Source organism: Canis aureus, chromosome 15 (genome assembly GCF_053574225.1).
Source record: "Canis aureus isolate CA01 chromosome 15, VMU_Caureus_v.1.0, whole genome shotgun sequence".
NCBI lineage: Eukaryota > Metazoa > Chordata > Mammalia > Carnivora > Canidae > Canis > Canis aureus.
The window spans coordinates 66015920-66034517 of NC_135625.1; the positions used below are offsets into that span (position 1 = coordinate 66015920).

At 46.1% G+C, this 18598-nt stretch overlaps 1 protein-coding gene across 6 annotated transcripts in view; it reads left to right on the forward strand.

Moving 5' to 3' along the window:
* The window catches only part of CNTNAP2 (contactin associated protein 2), a 1978697-nt gene that overhangs the window by 1745569 nt on the left and 214530 nt on the right, over positions 1–18598 (forward strand). For all 6 annotated transcript variants that reach the window (XM_077850275.1, XM_077850276.1, XM_077850277.1 and 3 more), the window contains one exon: positions 1191–1409. In XM_077850275.1, the coding sequence (XP_077706401.1) occupies positions 1191–1409 (219 nt within the window). The remainder of the gene's footprint in view (positions 1–1190; positions 1410–18598) is intronic.

The window sequence follows — 18598 nt, forward strand, 5'->3', positions numbered from 1 at the left end:
AGATATTTAATTAAACTGCTTAGAGATTAGGCGGAAAGCTTAGTGGATAGACAAAGGGGCCGAATCTCTTTATAAGCAAAGTCAGGAAATCCACTCGGGTGCCACGTCTTTAATGCGGAAAGGAACTCACCAAGCCGAGGAGCTGGGGACCTGGGTGCCGCTTTCGCATTAAGCTGCCCCTCCTGCCAATCGCAAGAAAAATGCACATTCGAAAGGCGTGTTTATAAAGCGTTAGGTGGTCACTGAGGAAATTAAAACCTAAACTGTGAAGTAGGAAAGCTCCTTACAACCAAAGCTGCCAAAGCAAACCACCCTAATCCATTTTTCTCTTGTTGAAAGGTGATTTATTACGGACTTTGAGCAGATCCCTGAAAAAAAGAGTGATGTGTGGTCAGTGCTGGAGGCGCAGGTTATGAGAAGGATCGGACATTCCAGATGGGGAATGGCCTTGCTGTCCGGCAGATGGTTGCTCTGCCGGAGTCTTGAGCCTCCTTGTGGGTAGCCACGGCGGCCCAAAGAGATGCAGGGCACCTTCGTAGCCCCAACGCTCACAGCTCCCCAGCCTTCAACAGGAACCCCCAGGGACTACTTTAATGATAAACAGTTTCATCAGCTCTCCCAAAGTAGTAGCTCTCAACTCCAGCTCTATATTCTTATTTTCCAAGGAGCTTTGAAAAATACCAGTGCTCTATGCCAGACCAGCTGAGCCAGAATCCCCGCAGATGGAGCTCCTCCAGAAAGCTCTCCAGGAGCAAGTCCCTGTCCTGGGAGCTGCTGAAGAGGTACCCAGTGTGCAATCAACAGGCCGGGGGCTCTGAAGCCTGACAAGCCTGGGTGTAGGTCCTGGGCCCACTGCCCATATAAACGTGAGACACCAGCATGGGCTTGACTCCTCCAGGTCTGGGTTTGCTTATCAGGAAAGAGCCGATGATGGCAACCTCTTGACAAGCTTCTAAAGACCAAGTAAGATCAACGTATTCCTGGTTCCCAATCCCTCCCCTTGGAGGAAATATGATTAGAGTGGATTGATGTTTTATCCTTCCTCAAATGATTTAGCCATGAACTTTTGTGGCAAATGACGGGCTTAGATGATTTTTCTCTCCATGCCTTATCTTTCCACTAGAAATCACTGCTCTTTGGTATCTGGGAGGAAAATACTCATGTGCCTTTCATGCTTTCTGCTCCTCCAGCTGCCACCGAAGTGTCCTTTTCATTTGATGTCGGAAATGGGCCCGTGGAGATTGTGGTGAGGTCGCCGTCCCCTCTCAATGATGACCAGTGGCACCGGGTCACGGCAGAGAGGAATGTCAAGCAAGCCAGTTTACAGGTGGATCGGCTGCCACAGCAGATCCGCAAGGCACCCACGGAAGGTCACACCCGCCTGGAGCTCTACAGCCAGCTGTTTGTTGGTGAGTGATGGAAAGGCCTTTGTAACTGCCCTCTGTTGTTGTTGTTGTTGTTTTAAGATTTCATTTGTTTAGAGACAGGGAGTGCACCTGGGTGAGTAGGGAGAGAAAGGGAGAGAATCTCAAGCAGACTCCCTGCTGAGCACAGAGCCCACCATGGGGCTCAATCTCAGGACCCTGACATCATGACCTGAGCCAAAACCAAGAGTAGGACGCTGAACCGACTGAGTTACCCAGGGCCCCGGCCCACCCCTCATTGGCTTTAATAACCTTCACAATGGAAAAAAATAAAACAGTCTCTGGAATGTGTTGATAGAGATCTTTCCAAAAGTAAGAGGCTAGGTTCCGGGTAGTCTCCAATCAAGACAGAGTGGAAGGAGGAAGATGACTCAGGAAACCTAAATCTGGCTTTGCTCTCCACTCTCCAGAGCTCATGGTCCTTCGCTACAAGATCAGAGGGCAGGCTGGGGTCTCTCTGAGGTGCCTGGTCTGCTCACTGTTTTAGACCTGTATAAAATTCTTTGATAATTTAGGTCACTTGCAGCTGTAAAGAAGGAAAAGAGGGAGGGAGGGAGGGAGGGAGAGAAGGAGATTAACTCCCTCCGTTTAGGTTTGCTTGAAATGATAAGTAGAAATCTATTATTCCCTTCCCTGCTCATCCTCAGGATTCCAGGCAGAGAAAGATGTGACCTCTCCCTTTCATACTATCTTTGCATGAGAAAGAGATCAACACTGAGCAATTCAGAGCAAAAGTTTGCAAGAGGTCGATCTAGCCTCACCATCTGGTTTTTGCTTTTGACATATTCCAGCTGAAGCTAATGTTATTTCAAATCAATACCTGTTTCCATGACGAAATATTAAATTTTGTTTTCCGGAACACTAATGTTTTAAGAAATGAGCCATTTTTCTTCTGTTGAGTGACAGGAGAACGAGTCTGAAGGACTTTCTAGCTATGTGCCACCTCAGACCCCCTCTTGGAGTTTCTGGGGATTAATTGATCAAGTCAGTCAACTGTGGTAACCCCAGCCCAAGCAAAACCAGACGCGACCTGGTTGCTGTTCCTACCACCTGTCACCCCACACTAGAGTCTCACTGAGGGTCAGCTAATTTTAACAAGGGCCAGAGCCCTGCGGTGTCCTTCATAATTGTGTTGGAATGCTTTAAGAACATTAGAAAGTCACCAAAAGAGAGGTAACATTGGATGTCAACTCCTTTGGTGCCATGTGGGCAGACAACAAATGTGTTAACTTAGTTAGCTTTGGAAGTAAGAGTGACTTGTCACCAAGCCATGTCATCAGGGGCCGTGACAGTCACAAGTTCTGAGATAAAATACTCCTCGACCCCAACCAGAACCCAGCCCCTTCCAAATCCCGCCCTCACGCCATACTCAAAATTACACATTAGTCTTAAATTATTTTTTATTAATTAAATATCCGGGCTGCTGATTCCTGCTGCATATCATGAGCAGATTTCACTGTATCGATCCATCTTGCCCAGATTACCTGGGATAAGGTTGTTTTCCTCAACCGTGTCCATCTCAAGCATGCTAGTTAAGTCCTACCTGGTTTCCATAACAGGTGACCCTAGCTGACCCGACTTTCTTATTTTTCTGAACTTGTCTCTGGGTATAGAGATCCAACTTTCCTTCTCTCCCTTTCTTTCCATGGACTAAAGCTATCTTCGGAAATGTTGGAGACCAAATAAAGTCCCCTAAGAGATAGGGGGAGCATTTATGACGGTCTCAAAAAGAATTTTTATTCTGCTTAAACAAGAGCAACTGCCAGGAAGAGAACAGTAGAGGGCCAAAGTCACAATTCGACAGAACAATTGAATTTTAGAGACAGGCAGAAAAACAGCATCTCAGGAGGAATGAAAGGGGAATGGGAGGAATAAGCACGGAAGAAAGGAGCAGAGGAGAGGCTTCCATGAAATTCTCTGTGTTTGCTATCACCAAGTCAGAGCAAGGGCCATGTGTAACATCAGGCCAGAAAACATGTTCTTGGAATTTAGGAATTATGGAACCCCTGCTGACCTGGGAAAGAAGCTGCAGAACAGGGGCGCCGCCGTGATGAGTCAGCAGCTGCTTTTCACTTCTGAAAACGGGGAGGTCCATGTCCCATTTCTAATCTCCTGTCATCTCAGAGGTGGGCAAGGTGCGCACCCCCCAGACACAAGCGATTTTGCACCAGTGTGAAAAACTATCGTTCTGCAACAGACATCCTTCCCAGAGGAGGAGAGGGAGACTTGTTTCCAGAAAGAAAATCAGCTCAACGACCGTGAAATCCTAGAGCCAGTTACCACAAGACTATACTGTAGGGATTCGGGGGACCCGAGAGCTGTTCTGACTTCAGCTCTCATGAGACGCTCTGTCCTGACCCAGTGTCACCACTTTCCCTCTCGAGCCTCGTTTTTCATCTGTCTCATAAAGGAGTTGGGTTTGTTGGTCTCTGGAATTTCTTCCCACGTCAACCATTTGTGATTTCGTGTTTGGACATGGGTTAGGGGGGCCTCAGATGCTGAGCCGTCATCCTTCCCACGGTGTCGTGTGGCTCACGTGGGCTTTGGATCCCAACTCTGCCCCCACAACCCCCCAAGGAACCACTTGCAGGTGACTCAGTATTTCTGTATGGAATAGGGATACAGTTCCCACTTCTCAGGGGGGATTGATACCATCTAGGATAAGCACTCTAGAGTGAAGTCCAACTCCTGAAATGTGAGTTATTCTTTATCTTTGCTTTTACCTTTACTCCTTTAGCTTTCTTCCTCCATGTAACACTCGCCCCCTTCTACAGAACCAGCTTCCAACTGGCTCATTTCTCCTTTCCTAAAGTACGGCCTGATACGTGGTCACTCTAACCCACACACCCCGAAGGAAAGTCCCCATGGTGCAAACACTCCCTCAATATCCAAAATCAGGCTGCAGTTACTCTGCTTACCTGTCGCAGTGGCCACAGAGCAGGAGCAGCAAGCAAGAGCCCAGAATTGTTCTCAGTTGGCCAAGAAGCCTGCAAGCATCCATGTGAAAATATCACAGGGGCATCAGAGTCACAACCCAAACATGTGGCAGAGCTGCCCAAGAGCTCCTTCTCCATTCTAGAAAAGAGGTGCTTTGACTCGGCCTAAAGCTAAAACAGACTGGAAGTCCTTCTTGGCTTTACGCACAGAGTGGGCTCTAAGGGAAAGGCCAGGCTAGTGTGTCCTTCCTCAAAGTCACTGGAGAAACAGGGAAGAACAGTCCCCCTCACTCGACATCTAAAATATAATTAAAAGCTGTCATCGAAAGGGAATTAACACAGGTCTGTAGACAGTGATTCTCATTTCTATGAGAATGATTATTACAGCCACGATTCTGCCTTAGTCAGAACGTAACAAATAAACTTAAACACAAAAGGTGCCATGAGAAGAAGGAAGCTGTGGCTGGTATTTGTCTGAAAAACGCAGGAAACTTCCTCATGTTTTTGGTCCAACCATGAGCAACTAGCGTATGATGAGCTCCTGGGATGGCCCAGCAGAGCCCCTTAAACCACATGGTGGTCTGTAGCTTCAACCAGTCCGGGTGCTCAGACCAACATCCTCCATGGCAGCCAAAGGCCCTATTTTTCCTAGGACGCAGAGAAGAGCAGACATGCTCATGGTCACTATCCAGGCATGAGCAATGCCAGGCTGGATTGAGCCAGAGCCCGCTTTGGCACAGAGACGTCGGGGGAGTTGGGAGCCCTGGCCGCTGAAGCGACACCGTCAGGGCTATGAGGGGGCCAGGGTGTCTGCTGGGCCCTCAGCCTGCAGCCAGCGGCCAGCCCGGGGCATGGTCAGGGAGCTGGCGAGGGTGAGCCATCGAGGAGAGCCAGGCAGGCCATTCAAGGCAGGTGGCTGGCGGAGGAGTTGGTTTTCAGCAAGCTAGACGCAGGCCAGAGCATGTGACTGTGCTCGGTGGTAGTTTGAGGAGGAGGCCAGAGTTTGGGAGAGCAGGAGGCTGCTTCAGGAAGGTTCGGGAAGACTCAGTGGCCTAAGTGGCTCTTTGAGAACCCGAACTAATGACAAATGTCCCGGGTCAACCACTTGACCCTGACCTCTTGTGAAATTTCTCTGGAGACTAAAGGAGACCATCCCTTCTGTGCAAGAGGTAGCCCAAGAGGAGGTGGAAAGCCATGCTCCATGCTCGTTCCTTCAGGATCTTCTGTGCTCTGCGGATGCCTGGCTGGAGACAGGAGGAGCTCTGTCCTCAGGCCTCAGGGCACAGGGGAGCAGCAGAGCCTGCAGGCTTCTCTTCCTCCAGCAGTTTATCTTCCAGGAAACTCCTCCTGAGCTGCCACTTGAGTTCATGGACGACTGGAAGCTTAGATGGACTTAGAAGTCAATGAGGACAGAGTGCTATGACCGTTCACTAAGCGACGTTGCATGAGCAACCCCATAAAACAGCCCAACTTCCCCAAACACCACGATGTGATTTGTTTGGTCAGCTGTTGCTCACCCCCTCTGGATTCCAAAATCCTGAATGGATAATTCCCCTGCCATCTGAAACGCAACAGCATTGGGAGAGGAAAGAGAAAATCAGCATTTGTTGTCTGCGAGGGAGAAAAATGGAACTCCAGTCGCAAAGCGCACCCAAATCTGTGTATGAATAGAACGGTTCTTTTTAGTATCCAAAAAGTTTAGAATACAAAATGTACAGTCCAGACGGCAGGAGTCAAAACACAGAAAATATGTTGCTTGTTCCCATTTCCTGCAAGCCTGCCTCAGTAGCAACAATGTGAGTGCTGGCTGACATGTTCCGAGCGACACTTCGAGGCCAAGTGCGCCCCATGCTTTGTTCAGCTCTCGTAAAGCAAATACTATGACTAATTTCTGCTTGATTTTCACACTGGAGAAACTAAGGCTGAGGATGAGTCAGCAGCCCAAAGTGGTGCAGCAGCTGGTAAGGGACAGAGGCGAGATCTGACCCCTCACAGTCTGATTCCAGGGACCCGGCTCGTAACGATTCATCTTGTCGAAGCAAAAATTACACCAACATTAAACAGGCAAAGGAGATTTCGCTCAAGGTTACTGCAGGGGGAGGCAGTCCACGGCTTAGTCACAACCCCACTGGAATAGTGGAAGAGAACTGGTTTTTCGGGTGTTGGTTTTTAGTTGTGGTAAGACACACGAGGCGAGTTTTATGGAGCTAGGGGAAGAGAGATGAGAGGCCACCTGTGTTTGCTAACAACTGCCCCCAACGGAAAAGCTCACTTTCTCCTGTCTTCCTGGCAGGAGGGGTAGTTTTACAAAGTGGAGTGAGGGGCCCACACTCGCTCGCCCAGAACCTGAGAGATACTGGCAGGAGCAACCTTGACGTATACCTTTCAAAGAGACGACTCCTGGGTCCCCAGTAAAACTGGCAGAAAAAGACTGTTGGGAAACAATTTACATCTCAAAGGGGAAGACAAAGAATTTACGAGTTTTCTTAGGTAAATCTTTTAAGAAGAGGGAAGTCAGGGGTCTAGGATCAGCGAGAAACCTGTCTGGTGTTGAGTCAAGCTGAAGGGAACGCTGCCAGCCCTCTTGGTCGGTGTATACCAGCGTTTCTCATCTGGGGTGATCTTGGGGCCCACCAGGTATCTGGAAAAATGTGGTGGCTTCCAGTGCCACCTCCAGCGACAGGCTGCAAGCAGAACTTTCTGCAACGCACAGGGGAATCCATCCCAACAAAGACTTGTGCACCCCAGACGGCAGCCCGGCCCCCAGGAGGAAACACTGGAGTAGGAGACTAGGAGGTCAGGCCTAGCCTGAGTTGGCCCCAGCAAGTATTCTGAGCATCACAAAGTCAAAATGCAAAAGATCAAGGCAGTCAGAGGACCACGCGCAGACACAAAGTGTTGGGCTGAAGAAGAGAAGCAGAAGCCGTCTTGGCGGGGATGAGCCACCCCACTTGAGAGTCTCCGTGATACAAAAATAAGCTGTTTTGTCTTTTTTACTTATGTTAGTAAACCCTTTGCAAGGGTTGTCACAGTCAACACAGATCTCTCTAGAACCCACAGATGTCTAGAAAACGCCCAGAATTCTAGTCTTCTTTCCATGATCTCCCAGTCCATTGGCTCAAGGCAAAGCAAAACCAACCACTGAGACATCAAGTTAGCAGCAAGGAAAGAGTTTCTTCAAGAAGCAGCCAAATGAGGAGAGAGGAGGACAAGCCTCACATCCCCCAAAGGGGGAGGGAACACATTTTTATAATCTGAGGGGTTGAGATTACACACACATTGATGGAAAGGGCCCGGAACTTTAGGACTATTTGAGGAAAGATGGGGCATGTGCATTGAGTGACATACATGTGACATTTATCCCATGTTTACGGCGGGGGGGGGGGGGGGGGGCTTAACGTCAGAATGAGGCAAACTTCAGCCCCTGACTCTGTTGCCTGGTGAAGTGGGGGAGACCCCTCTGAGACCTTGACCCAGCCCATCCCAAAGATGTCACCAAAGGTTCTTGGTCTTGTCAGGAAAAAGATTTCAAGGACAGACACACAGCACAGTGGACCAGCAACACAAGTGGGAAGGTTTAACAAAATGAAAGTCTACTCCCAAAATGTGAGAGCAGGCGAGCTCCAAAGAGAGAGCTGGGTGCCCTGGGTGTCTGTCTTTCATTGACAGTTGTTAACTAGGGAGTGGAATATTCATTACTTGGAGCTGGGATTTCTTGGAAGCAGTTTTTTGCCTTTTCTTCTTGATTTGGTTAGAGGTTTCCAGTCATGGCACCCGCCATCTTTGACCTGCCTGGTTGGTCTGGCTTCTTGTGGAAGTGCTGCCATGACAAGGCCTCTGATTTTCCCCAGAGCTGGCCTCCAGTATCTTGTTAGAACCTAACAAATCGCCAATTCTAGCAACATCAGGAGGTTATCTTGACAAAGAGAAGGAGTTGTGGGCATGCTCCAAGAGCCGACATAAACTGGATGGAGCCTTGGGCTCGTTATCTCAGGTAAGGAAAGTAAGGCTTTGCTTGTCCCCAGGCTGGAACCATACTGGTTGACCTGGAGTCCAGGGTTTCTGCAGACAGCTGGCAGGTTTGTTAGTGGGGTCGGAAAGACACAACAGCTGATGGGGAGGAAACAAGTCTCTGAAAAGCAAGCTTTAACCTTTCTGCTACTTTCAACTTCATTAACCCTACAGGGCACAGTTTCACCAGCAGCATCCCACCCACTGTCCTTCATGACATATTTTCTTCTCTTGGGCCCCGTGGCAGTGTACTCACCTGCTTTGCCTCTCACCTTTTGCTTGCTACGACTTCGTCCCTCCTGTGTGTTCGCTTCCTCTCCATGACCACTAGATGTTGAAGTGTCCTAGAACCTTCCTCTCTTCATTCATCTGTTTCCCCCAAATGATCTTATCCAGTCCAGTGGCCTCTGATACTACCTAGGGACTGAGGACTCTTGAATCAAAATCTCCAGGCTTCACTTCTCCCAAGAATCTGGCATCCACTCATCCAACTGTCTACTTAGCATCCCAGCTTGGATGTCTACTGGGCATCTCAGAGAAACTATGGCAGGCTCTTGAGGGCAACCCCAAACCTGTTCTTCCACCAACCTTCCCATCTCAGGAAATGACATCACCACCTACCATTTTTGCTTGAGACCCAGATTTGGAGTTACCCTGGATTCTTCTCTTTCCCTCATCCACTGTCCGTCAGTAGTAAGTCTTGTGTCTACCTCTACTCCAGACTGTGCCCGAGGTGTGTCCACTGCTCTCCACTACCACAAGTCCTACACTCGCCAAAGCCATGGTTGTTTTTTGCTTGGACTGTTGCTGGTCTCCACAGTGTGGGCATGTGCCATGGACACGCCAAGTTAGTTCCTGCTCTAGAGCATTTGCACTGGCCATTTCCTCTGCCTGAAGTACCTCCCCAGACACTGAAGAGCCCAGGTCCTTCTTGTCCTTCATGCCTCAACTTCACCTACCTTCTCAGGGAGGCCTTCTCTCACCACTCAACCTGATGTAACCAGTCACTTCCCATTTTACCTTGTCCTTAGCACTGGTGATATTCCCATTTCTCTCTGTGTCCTTCCCCTAGGAGATAGGCTATGTGATAACAGGGACCTAGACGGATGCTGCAGTGGATGCCCAATGAATATTTGCTGAGGATGCAGTGAAATGAGTAACTGAATGTATGTATAGTCTGTCAATTCTCTGAATTAATAGTTATATCACCATCTTTGGAAATAACCTTGTTCACTGGGTACCACAGACTAAAATCAAGCATGACAGAAGCCAAAAAAAAAAAAAAAAAAGAGAGAGAGAGAGGGGAGACAGAGTCTCCGAATATTATGAAAGACAGCATCTCTGAACAGTGTAGGCCCTAACTATAGTTTTCAGCCTCCTTCTTTCGAGGCCTTGTCTCCCTGACAACCGCTGAGATGCTAGCTCGGACCCTGATGCAAAGAGCTTCTCCCTCGATCCTTATAACTGGTCCCCTGGTTCTCCCTCAGACAGAAATAAGAAGTGATGCCATGGTTGGAAACCACCACCATTGGTAAAAATAGTAAAATAAAATGATTTGCTGAGTAAAATCTGGCATAAGTATCATTAGATGAAATCAATAAACTATCTACAAAGCAAAAGGGCAAATAGAATGCAGAAGCTGGGGCCGCCTGGGGGGCTCAGTGCTTGAGCATCTGCCTTCAGCTCAGGGCGTGATCCTAGGGTCCTGGATTCGAGTCCCGAATCGGGCTTCCCTGAGGAAGCCTGCTTCTCCCTCTGCCTGTGTCTCTGCCTCTCTCTCTCTGTGCCTCTCATGAATAAATAAATAAAATTTTTTTAAAAAACATTTTTTTTGAGTGGGAAATATCAGAAAGGGAGACAGAACATGAGAGACTCCTAACTCTGGGAAACAAACTAGGGGTGGTGGAAGGGGAGGTGGGTGGAGGGTGGGGGTGACTGGGTGGCGGGCACTGAGGGGGGCACTTGACGGGATGAGCACTGGGTGTTATGCTATATGTTGGCAAATTGAACACCAATAAAAAATAAATTAAAAAAAATAAATAAAATAAAATAAAAATAAAAAAACAGAAATACAGAAGCCACTCCATGGGCGGCCACTCCCTCACAGCTGCTCGTCACAGAGACAACCAGCACTTACTCTGGTCTTCTTGTGACCACCTTCCACCAAGCTCCGCCTCGAGGCCACGTCTGAGTTTCTGTCCCTCTCAGTAGAACTGGGCCTGCCCTCCACCCCACCACAGGTGGCATCACCTGCTAGTAGTCATCGTATCTTTTCCTTCCCCAGCCCATGGTGGGGGACAGGGCCTACTGGCTTTTTATAAATAAAATAAAATAAAATAAAATTCTGTTCTCTACAGTTAGAGTTTTCACATATTAAGTAAGTTGCCGTAGCCACTGTTTTCTTTTTTTTTCTTTTTTTTTAAATAAATTTATTTTTTATTGGTGTTCAATTTGCCAACATGTAGCCACTATTTTCGCCTTGTTTTCTTGCACTTGCAACATAATCAGACTGACAATGACCCCTACCCTCTCCTGGGACTTTGCATGGTAACCTCTTAACACCCGTTTTCTAGGCACTGAGCCACTTTTCTAAGGCAGAGGTCCCACGTGTGGAAGCGTTTAGAGAGATTTGGGACTGAAGAGCCAGCCAGTCCTGTGGTCCTTCTGTGTAAAATAGCTCATGTGCCCCAAGACAAACGCTTTGGGGACTAGGTGGTCCTCAAACCAATTTTCTCATGACAACCGGCATGGTCTGATCCAGAAAGCTGGATTTTATTTTTTTTTTTTAATTATTTAAAAATTAATATTAAAAATTATTTTTTAAATTGTATTTATTTATTCGTGAAAGACACAGAGAGAGAGGCCGAGACACAGGCAGAGGGAGAAGAGGCTCCCTGCCGGGACCCTGATGCGAGACTCAATCCCAGGACCCCGGGGTCATGCCCTGAGCCCAAGGCAGACGCTCCACCGTTGAGCCACCCAGGTGCCCCCAGAGAAGCTGTTTCAACCTAAAGGCCCCAGTTTTGCAATCAGCATAGAAGGCTTTTTACAATTTCACATATACATTTTTTTATTCTTTCAGTAAGGAATGAATTAAAGTTTCTAATAATAAATGGCAACTGTCATACAGAAAAAGATCATAATGAAAGAAATCAAAAAAAAAAAAAAGAAAAGAAAGAAATCAGTATCGTGACTCAAATATTGAGGAAGGGCTGGGCACTCACAGCCCCACTGCCCCTCCTGCAACTCCCCGAGGAAGCCAGACAGCACCCCAGGCCCCCCTCCCTCCCTCCGTCAGCCCTGCTGTCCAGGTCCCAGGACTGCGCGGGCCCCACTCTTCACCTCCTGGTCCCGCTGTCACAGCCTGGCGGTGTCCCTCCTTCATTTTATTTTCACTTTATTATGTTTCCTCTGTCTTCCCCACTCCCACCTCCCATTCTCTCCCCATCGCTGGCACCCACTCGAGTGTAGTTTATGGATGGCCTCCCGGCCCCACTCCCTATATATCTGTTCAAAATGTATGTTTGTTCTGGAAACTTCACACTATTGCCTTTCGCGTGTCATCATTTATATAAATGGAATTGTACTACAAATCTCATCTGTTTCTTGCTCATTCACTCGGCCTTATGTTTTTAAGATGTATTTGTATGGCTCTGCGAATAGGGTTGCATAGCGTTCCATGGTGTGTAACCTGCGCTTTATTTATTCCGTGCCCTAGAGATGAACACCTGAATTCTCCGAACTCTTTGCCCCCGCCCAGCCGTTCCAGGACTGTTTATGCACGTCCCCCTGTTGTCGGAGGGTTTCTCCTATGTGTGTGTCTGTGTCTTCAGGACAATTACTGAATTGTAAGGTATACGCAGCCTTAAATTCAGCAAGTACTGCTTGTCCGATCAGTTTCTGAGTGTCGACTTCAAACTTTATGGGTTGAATTCTCTATTTCCGTCAATAACCTATCATTGGAGCTCTGTATAGCTTGAGGCGCTTTTGCTTAGTGAAGTGTGTTCTGGACCTTTTTGATTTATTGTATCTCTATTCCCTATGATGTGTTCCGTCCCACAGGGTCTATCCCTGCTCTTCACAGTACTGCAGTGTCTTCGTTGTAATTAATATTTTCCTGGGGCTTTGTACAGGTGTGTGTACCCTTTTCTTTAAAGAAAAAATAATAATAAAATAAAATAAATAAAAATAAAATAAAATAAAAATAAAATAAAATAATAAAATAAAATAAAAATAAAATAAAATAAAATAATAAAATAAATAAAAATAAAATAAAATTAAGTTAAATTAAATAAATAAATAAATAAATAAATAAATAAATAAATAAGGCATCTCAGATATCATAATGCTGAGTCTCTTAAAAATCTAATTTGAGAACCTCTATCTCTTAGTTCATTTATCGTAACGAGTGCTATTTCAGGGACAATCTCTGCCACCTTACTGTACATTTTTGATTTCCTGTGTTTTGTTTACTTGTTTGCTCACACACCCACCCCCATCTACCTTACATTGATTACATTGAGTATCACTCTACTGATTTGAAAGTTATCCACTCTGCTGTCATTCCTCTGGCAGCTATTCCTGACTTATTAAGACTCATACTTATGCTGTTTTTTTTCTCTATCATTCACAAAAACAAATCAATATCTCCATTCTGAATAAGACAAAAGACCAAGAACAGTCTGACCTCCTTCTCCACCTTCCTGCCTGCTGTGCTGATATCCATTATGGTTTTAATTGCAGTATCTTATCAGTATACTTATTTTAATTACATTTACTAAGTTTTTTTCTTTTTACCTACTCTTATTTCCCATATCTTATTACCTCTTGGATTCGTTTCCCTTTTTACTCAAAGGCAGTTTTGTCTAAGAAAGCCTGCGTAGGTGAACCCTTCCAAGACTCACATGCTTACAAAGATCTTCCCTGGTCACCATATTTAAATCAGCGCTCTGGAGATAGTGTCTTTTATCGGCAATGTTGCTATTGAGAAGTGAGACGTGAGTTGCATCCTTACTACTGAACTTCTCTCTCTTGTCCTTTAATATTTCTTAACTATAATGCAGCACTCCCACCCTCTTGGAGGGCCAGTCTGCTAAACTCTGTGTCGCTCTTCTCTGAATGGTGTTTTGTATGAATAACGTAGAGTGTACCAAGTTACAAAAGAAACCAAGTACATTGAAATTAAGTGATCCAACATTTAAAACAGCAAATCAGTGATACGATAGTAATGCAAGTGCTATAAATAACAAGACTTGGCATCAGGTCTATTAAATATCTTGAGGTGCCTGGGTGGCTCAGTGGTTGAGCATCTGCCTTGGGCTCACATCGTGATCCCGGGGTCCTGGGATCAAGTCCCATATAGGGCTCCCTGCATGGAGCCTGCTTCTCTCTCTGCCTATGTCTCTTCCTCTCTATGTATGTCTCTCATGAGTAGATAAATAAAATATTTAAAATAATAATAATAATAATAACTACCTTATTTTCAACTTCATCCTGACCATGATTTGAAATGACATTTCAAAAAAAATCTGTAACTCTAATGTAATAGGAATACCTCTATGATTTTGTATCAGCAGCAAGGACACAGATACTGGTAATCCTGCTGCAGTTCTCCCTACAGTCCTAATTGAAGAAAATGCTAACTTTCATTTAGATGCTAGTGAAAATATTGACATTCGACATGAAGGTGCTTCCATCCCATTCCCCAGCCTCCAGACTCCAGTAGATGAACCCCTGGGGTTTGGGGCCTCAGGTAAGAACCAAAGCTGTAGGTATAGCTGTGGCTTTTTTTTCTTATCTACTCTGTTCAGTACTTTAGCAGCCTCTTCATTCTGAAGTCTAACATTCATTCTAGAATATTCTGAGTCATTATTTCTTCAAACCAGTCCTTCCTCCGAGTTACTCTCTTCTTATGAAGTTGTTATTATGCAAATGGCAACTCTTCTACCCTCCATAGTTCTTATCTCTTCCTTCATTCTTTTAATCTGTAGCCTCTGGAAAGGGTTCATTGACCCAATATTTCAACCCCCTAAAATGTTCTTCTGCTCTATCTGGTCTGTTCTTCAACCCCTCCTCAGAAATCTTTCTTTCAACAGCTACGGTTTTGTAATTCTCAGCATCTTTGACCAATTCTTCATGCTAGTTTGTCATCACCCCAAGTCTCCAATATCACGGGGGGAATCAGTATGCTAATCTTGCTGCTGTCTCATGTCAGGCATCTCATGTCTCATGTCTCATGTCATAATTAAGATGTCGATGATGTCAGGTCCTGTGTGCCTGCTCCCCACAGCTCTGCCCCTCCTGGTACAGAAGTCCTTCCTTTATCGCGTTGGGTCTCTTCAGAGGCCTTGTCACTCTTCCATACAAGCTCCTGTCCATTCCCTTGAGATTACAGAATGCATTGTCCTGTGTCGTCTGCCTTACATGAGAAGCTAGGATTCAGGCCCTGAGCTGTGCTCCTCATAGAGAGTTGGAGTGAGGAGAAAACCCTCCTCTTGGAACATGGAACCGCTGGATCCCATTTGCCTCAACCCCCTCCTATTCCCACCTCCACATGTGTTTCATGCCCCCACACACACCTTAAAAATGCTTCCCTCCCACCTAAACAGGGACAGCCAGCTTCTGCGGTAATCGAGTCTTAAGCCAGTGGTGTAGCTTTACCTGCTAACTTAGTTCTCTCTGTACCCGTTCCCTTGAGGCTACACCAAAAGGTCTGTCTCAAAATAATCAGATCAAATAGCCTTTCACTGTTTTCCTGTTTTCCTTGACCTCCTGGTATTACTTAACATTCATAACTATGCCCTCCTTGGATGCCTGGCCTCAAAATGCACCATATTCTGTCCTCGGCCTCACTGCGAGCTCCTCTCTTCCCCTCCTTCTCCATCCCCAAGATCCTCTTCTTTTTCCTCCACCCTGGTGCCTTGGGAAGCAAATACATCCTGCGAGGCTGGTGATCAGAGCCATGCTGATCCCTCCCAGATCCATGAGTCCAGCCTTGACCTGGGATCAGCAAAGGCTTGCTTGAGTCTGCAGTCTGAGAGTGGCAGCAGCACTGGGGAGTTCTTGACTCTGGATGGAAGAGACGGGATCCGGTTGTTATATAAAAAAGACTTGAAGACAGATAATAAAGACCAAGAGAGAGGTGAATCAGCCCAGGTCAGGTTCCTGGTACCTCGTGTGTGTGTGTGTGTGTGTGTGTGTGTGTCTGTCAGAAAGAACATAGGATATGTTTAAATCAACAGAAAGAAAACGCTTATTTTGCTCTAAAGATGAGCAGTATCCACCAGAGGGACAGATAATAAGAAAAATAACATACAGATATTTGTAAAAGAAATAGTTTGATGGAGTTCTCAGCTGATGGATTTTAATTCTGAGTTTGCGTTGAAATCTGCTAAGTGACTATTAATGCTTTAACGTTTGGAACTGGCTCGGATGCGGTGGTTTATCACTGTCTTCTCTCTGTGTCCCCACTTTTGTAAGGGACTTGGAACCGTGAGACTCACCATGAAGAGCCACCCTCGGAAGGAGCATGGTCTCACCTAGGTGTCAGGGATGATCAACCACCCACCATGGGGATGACCCACCATCCAGGGCTAAAACCCATGAGTGCTTTGATTTGAAAGTTGCAGTGAAGCTTTTGTACCAAGAAAAATATCATCTCGATAATGGCATCAAAGAAGCGCCCCCTGTCTGTTGACCTGGAGATCAGTTTGGGCATCCGTATTCCTGGCTCTGAACAGCCATCCTTGTGGCTTCAGGGACAGGATTATGCCAAGTGGGGAATGACTTATCTTAGACATTAATCATTCTGTTAGCATTTTCCATTTTAAGCACAGCAATGCCTAGGAACACATCATATGTAGGAGAAGAGTCTCAATGACGCAAGCCCAAAAATCAAGATGGCAGCCAGAGTGAGAGTGCAGGCTTCATAGCCAGCTAGCCTGGGAGGGAACTATGGCCAGTGGCCACTTACTAGCAGTGTGACACTGGGTAAATCGACTCTCTTGGTCTGTTTCTTCACCTGTGAAGTGAGGATAATAATAATAATTATCTCTGAGAGTTACAACATGTAAGGTTTGGGACAACACCTGGTACAGCTAGTATTCAATTAATACTAGCTTTGAAATAGCTAGTAATTTATTATGCTTGCCCTGCCCCCGTGGCCTGCAGAATGACTTCAGACCTCCTGCCATCATCCCCGTCACAGAGCAATTCACATAAATGTGACACGTATGAGTGTTCTGTGCTGTCAGAAACCCAGTATTCCCTCAGCCTCTATTTTGAAGTCTCCTTCTAGTTTAAATAGTTTGGATTCACAGATGCTGTGTGTCCTTTGCTCTGAGGACATAAGAAAATCCATGCAGTGTGATAATGAACCTTAAAAAAAAATCTATTCCATTGAATGAAGTTATGAATGAGCACTCATGAGCATTATCTGAGAAGGCAATTCTCCAAACCCCAGATCTCTGAGCATGTAAGAGCTTTTTCATATACGCCCTCTAATATCTAGCTGACATAGGCATCCCTGATCAATACTTGTCAATCATTCAGCTGCGCTGAATAATGTGATCCAACATCCTTTAACTCCCTCCACTACTGAAAAATCTTCACCATCCTGAGGTTCTCAGCCAAATAATGGGGTTTTATTTTACGTAACTCTACTGCACTGCAGGGTTGGGTTGTTTTTTAATGGATTCAAGTTGACAGTCAAGACCTAAGAGACAATGGTAACCTATAGAACAGGAGATACAGCAGGTACAGCCTCTACAGCTAGGAGGCCCAGCCCACCCAGGCAGGTACCTGTACAGGCCAGGAATGGCTGCTCTGGAGAAGATCCAAGGTCTGGATGGGTCACCTGGACACAGACGAGTCACAGTTCTCTCTCACCAGTCTTTAATACCATCAGAGGTTCAGAGCCTTCCTGCCAGCTCACAGCTCCCCACATCTGGATGCGGTCCCACATAGCAGACGAAAGAAAGAAAACAGCCAGCCTAATCCCATGCCTTCCAAGACAATGGCGCAGTTAAAAGGGCATTCTCTCAGGCAGGCCTGGCTCAGACCAGCCTTGATGTCAACCCTTCACTCACTGTATAAGCCTGCTCAGGCTGCCACAACAAAATTCCACAGACCGGCGGGGGTGAGGGGTGGCTTAAACAACAGAAAGCTACTTCTCACAGTTCTGGAAGCCAGAAGTCCCAGATCAAGAGGCCAGAACTGGATTCTCCTGAGGCCTCTCTCCTCACCTTGTAGACCGCTCATGTGGCCATTTTCCTGTGTGCACACATACCTGGTGTCTTTTCCTCTTCTTATGAAGACCAGTCAGATTACATTAGAGCCCACCCTTATGACCTGCCTATTAGAGATATAATAAATGGGTTTATGATACTAATTAAGCCCAGGTACAAGTCATTTGGCTAAAAAGAGGGACTTAAGTTATCTTACCTCAACATTTATTTTTATTTAATTATTTAAATTTTTTTCTTAATATTTCATTTATTTAGTCATGAGAGACATAGATAGAGAAGCAGAGACATAGGCAGAGGGAGAAACAGACTCGCTGCAGGGAGCCTGATGTGGGACTTGATCCCAGAACTCCAGGATCACACCCTGAGCCAGAGGCAGACGCTCAGCTGCTGAACCACCCAGGCATCCCTTAACTTAATAATTTAACTAACCTCATTTAACCTCAGTTACCTCTTAAAGGGCCTTATCTCCAAATAAAGGCACACGGGGGTTGGTCTTCAACACAGGAATTTGGGGGTAACACAACGCATTCAAGAACACTCAGTATGCCTCTGGTACATGAGTACACTCATTTTAGCCATAGTTAATTTATTCCAAGTCTGTACTTCTGTAGAATTTTGTTTATAATAAATAATAGTAATAATGACAGCTACCATTAACTTAGCATTACGGCAAAGAGATGTATTATCACCCATTATTAATATGACCCTGCAAGGTGCACGTTGTTATGCTAATTTCACACACAAGGAGACTGAGGCCCAAGAGGAGCTGGGAAGATCTCACAGGCAGTGAGCGGCAAAGCCAATATACAAAAGTAGATCTTTGTGACCACCGCTCATGCCTTCCTCATCCCTGTTTGCTGTCTCTCACCTGTCACCGTGTGCCTAGCACCATAGTGAACTGTTAGTATATTTGCATTAACCTGTGAGCAAGAAGTAGGTCTCCTCTGCCTTTTTAGCCCTGCCTTTCCAGCATTTTCCACAC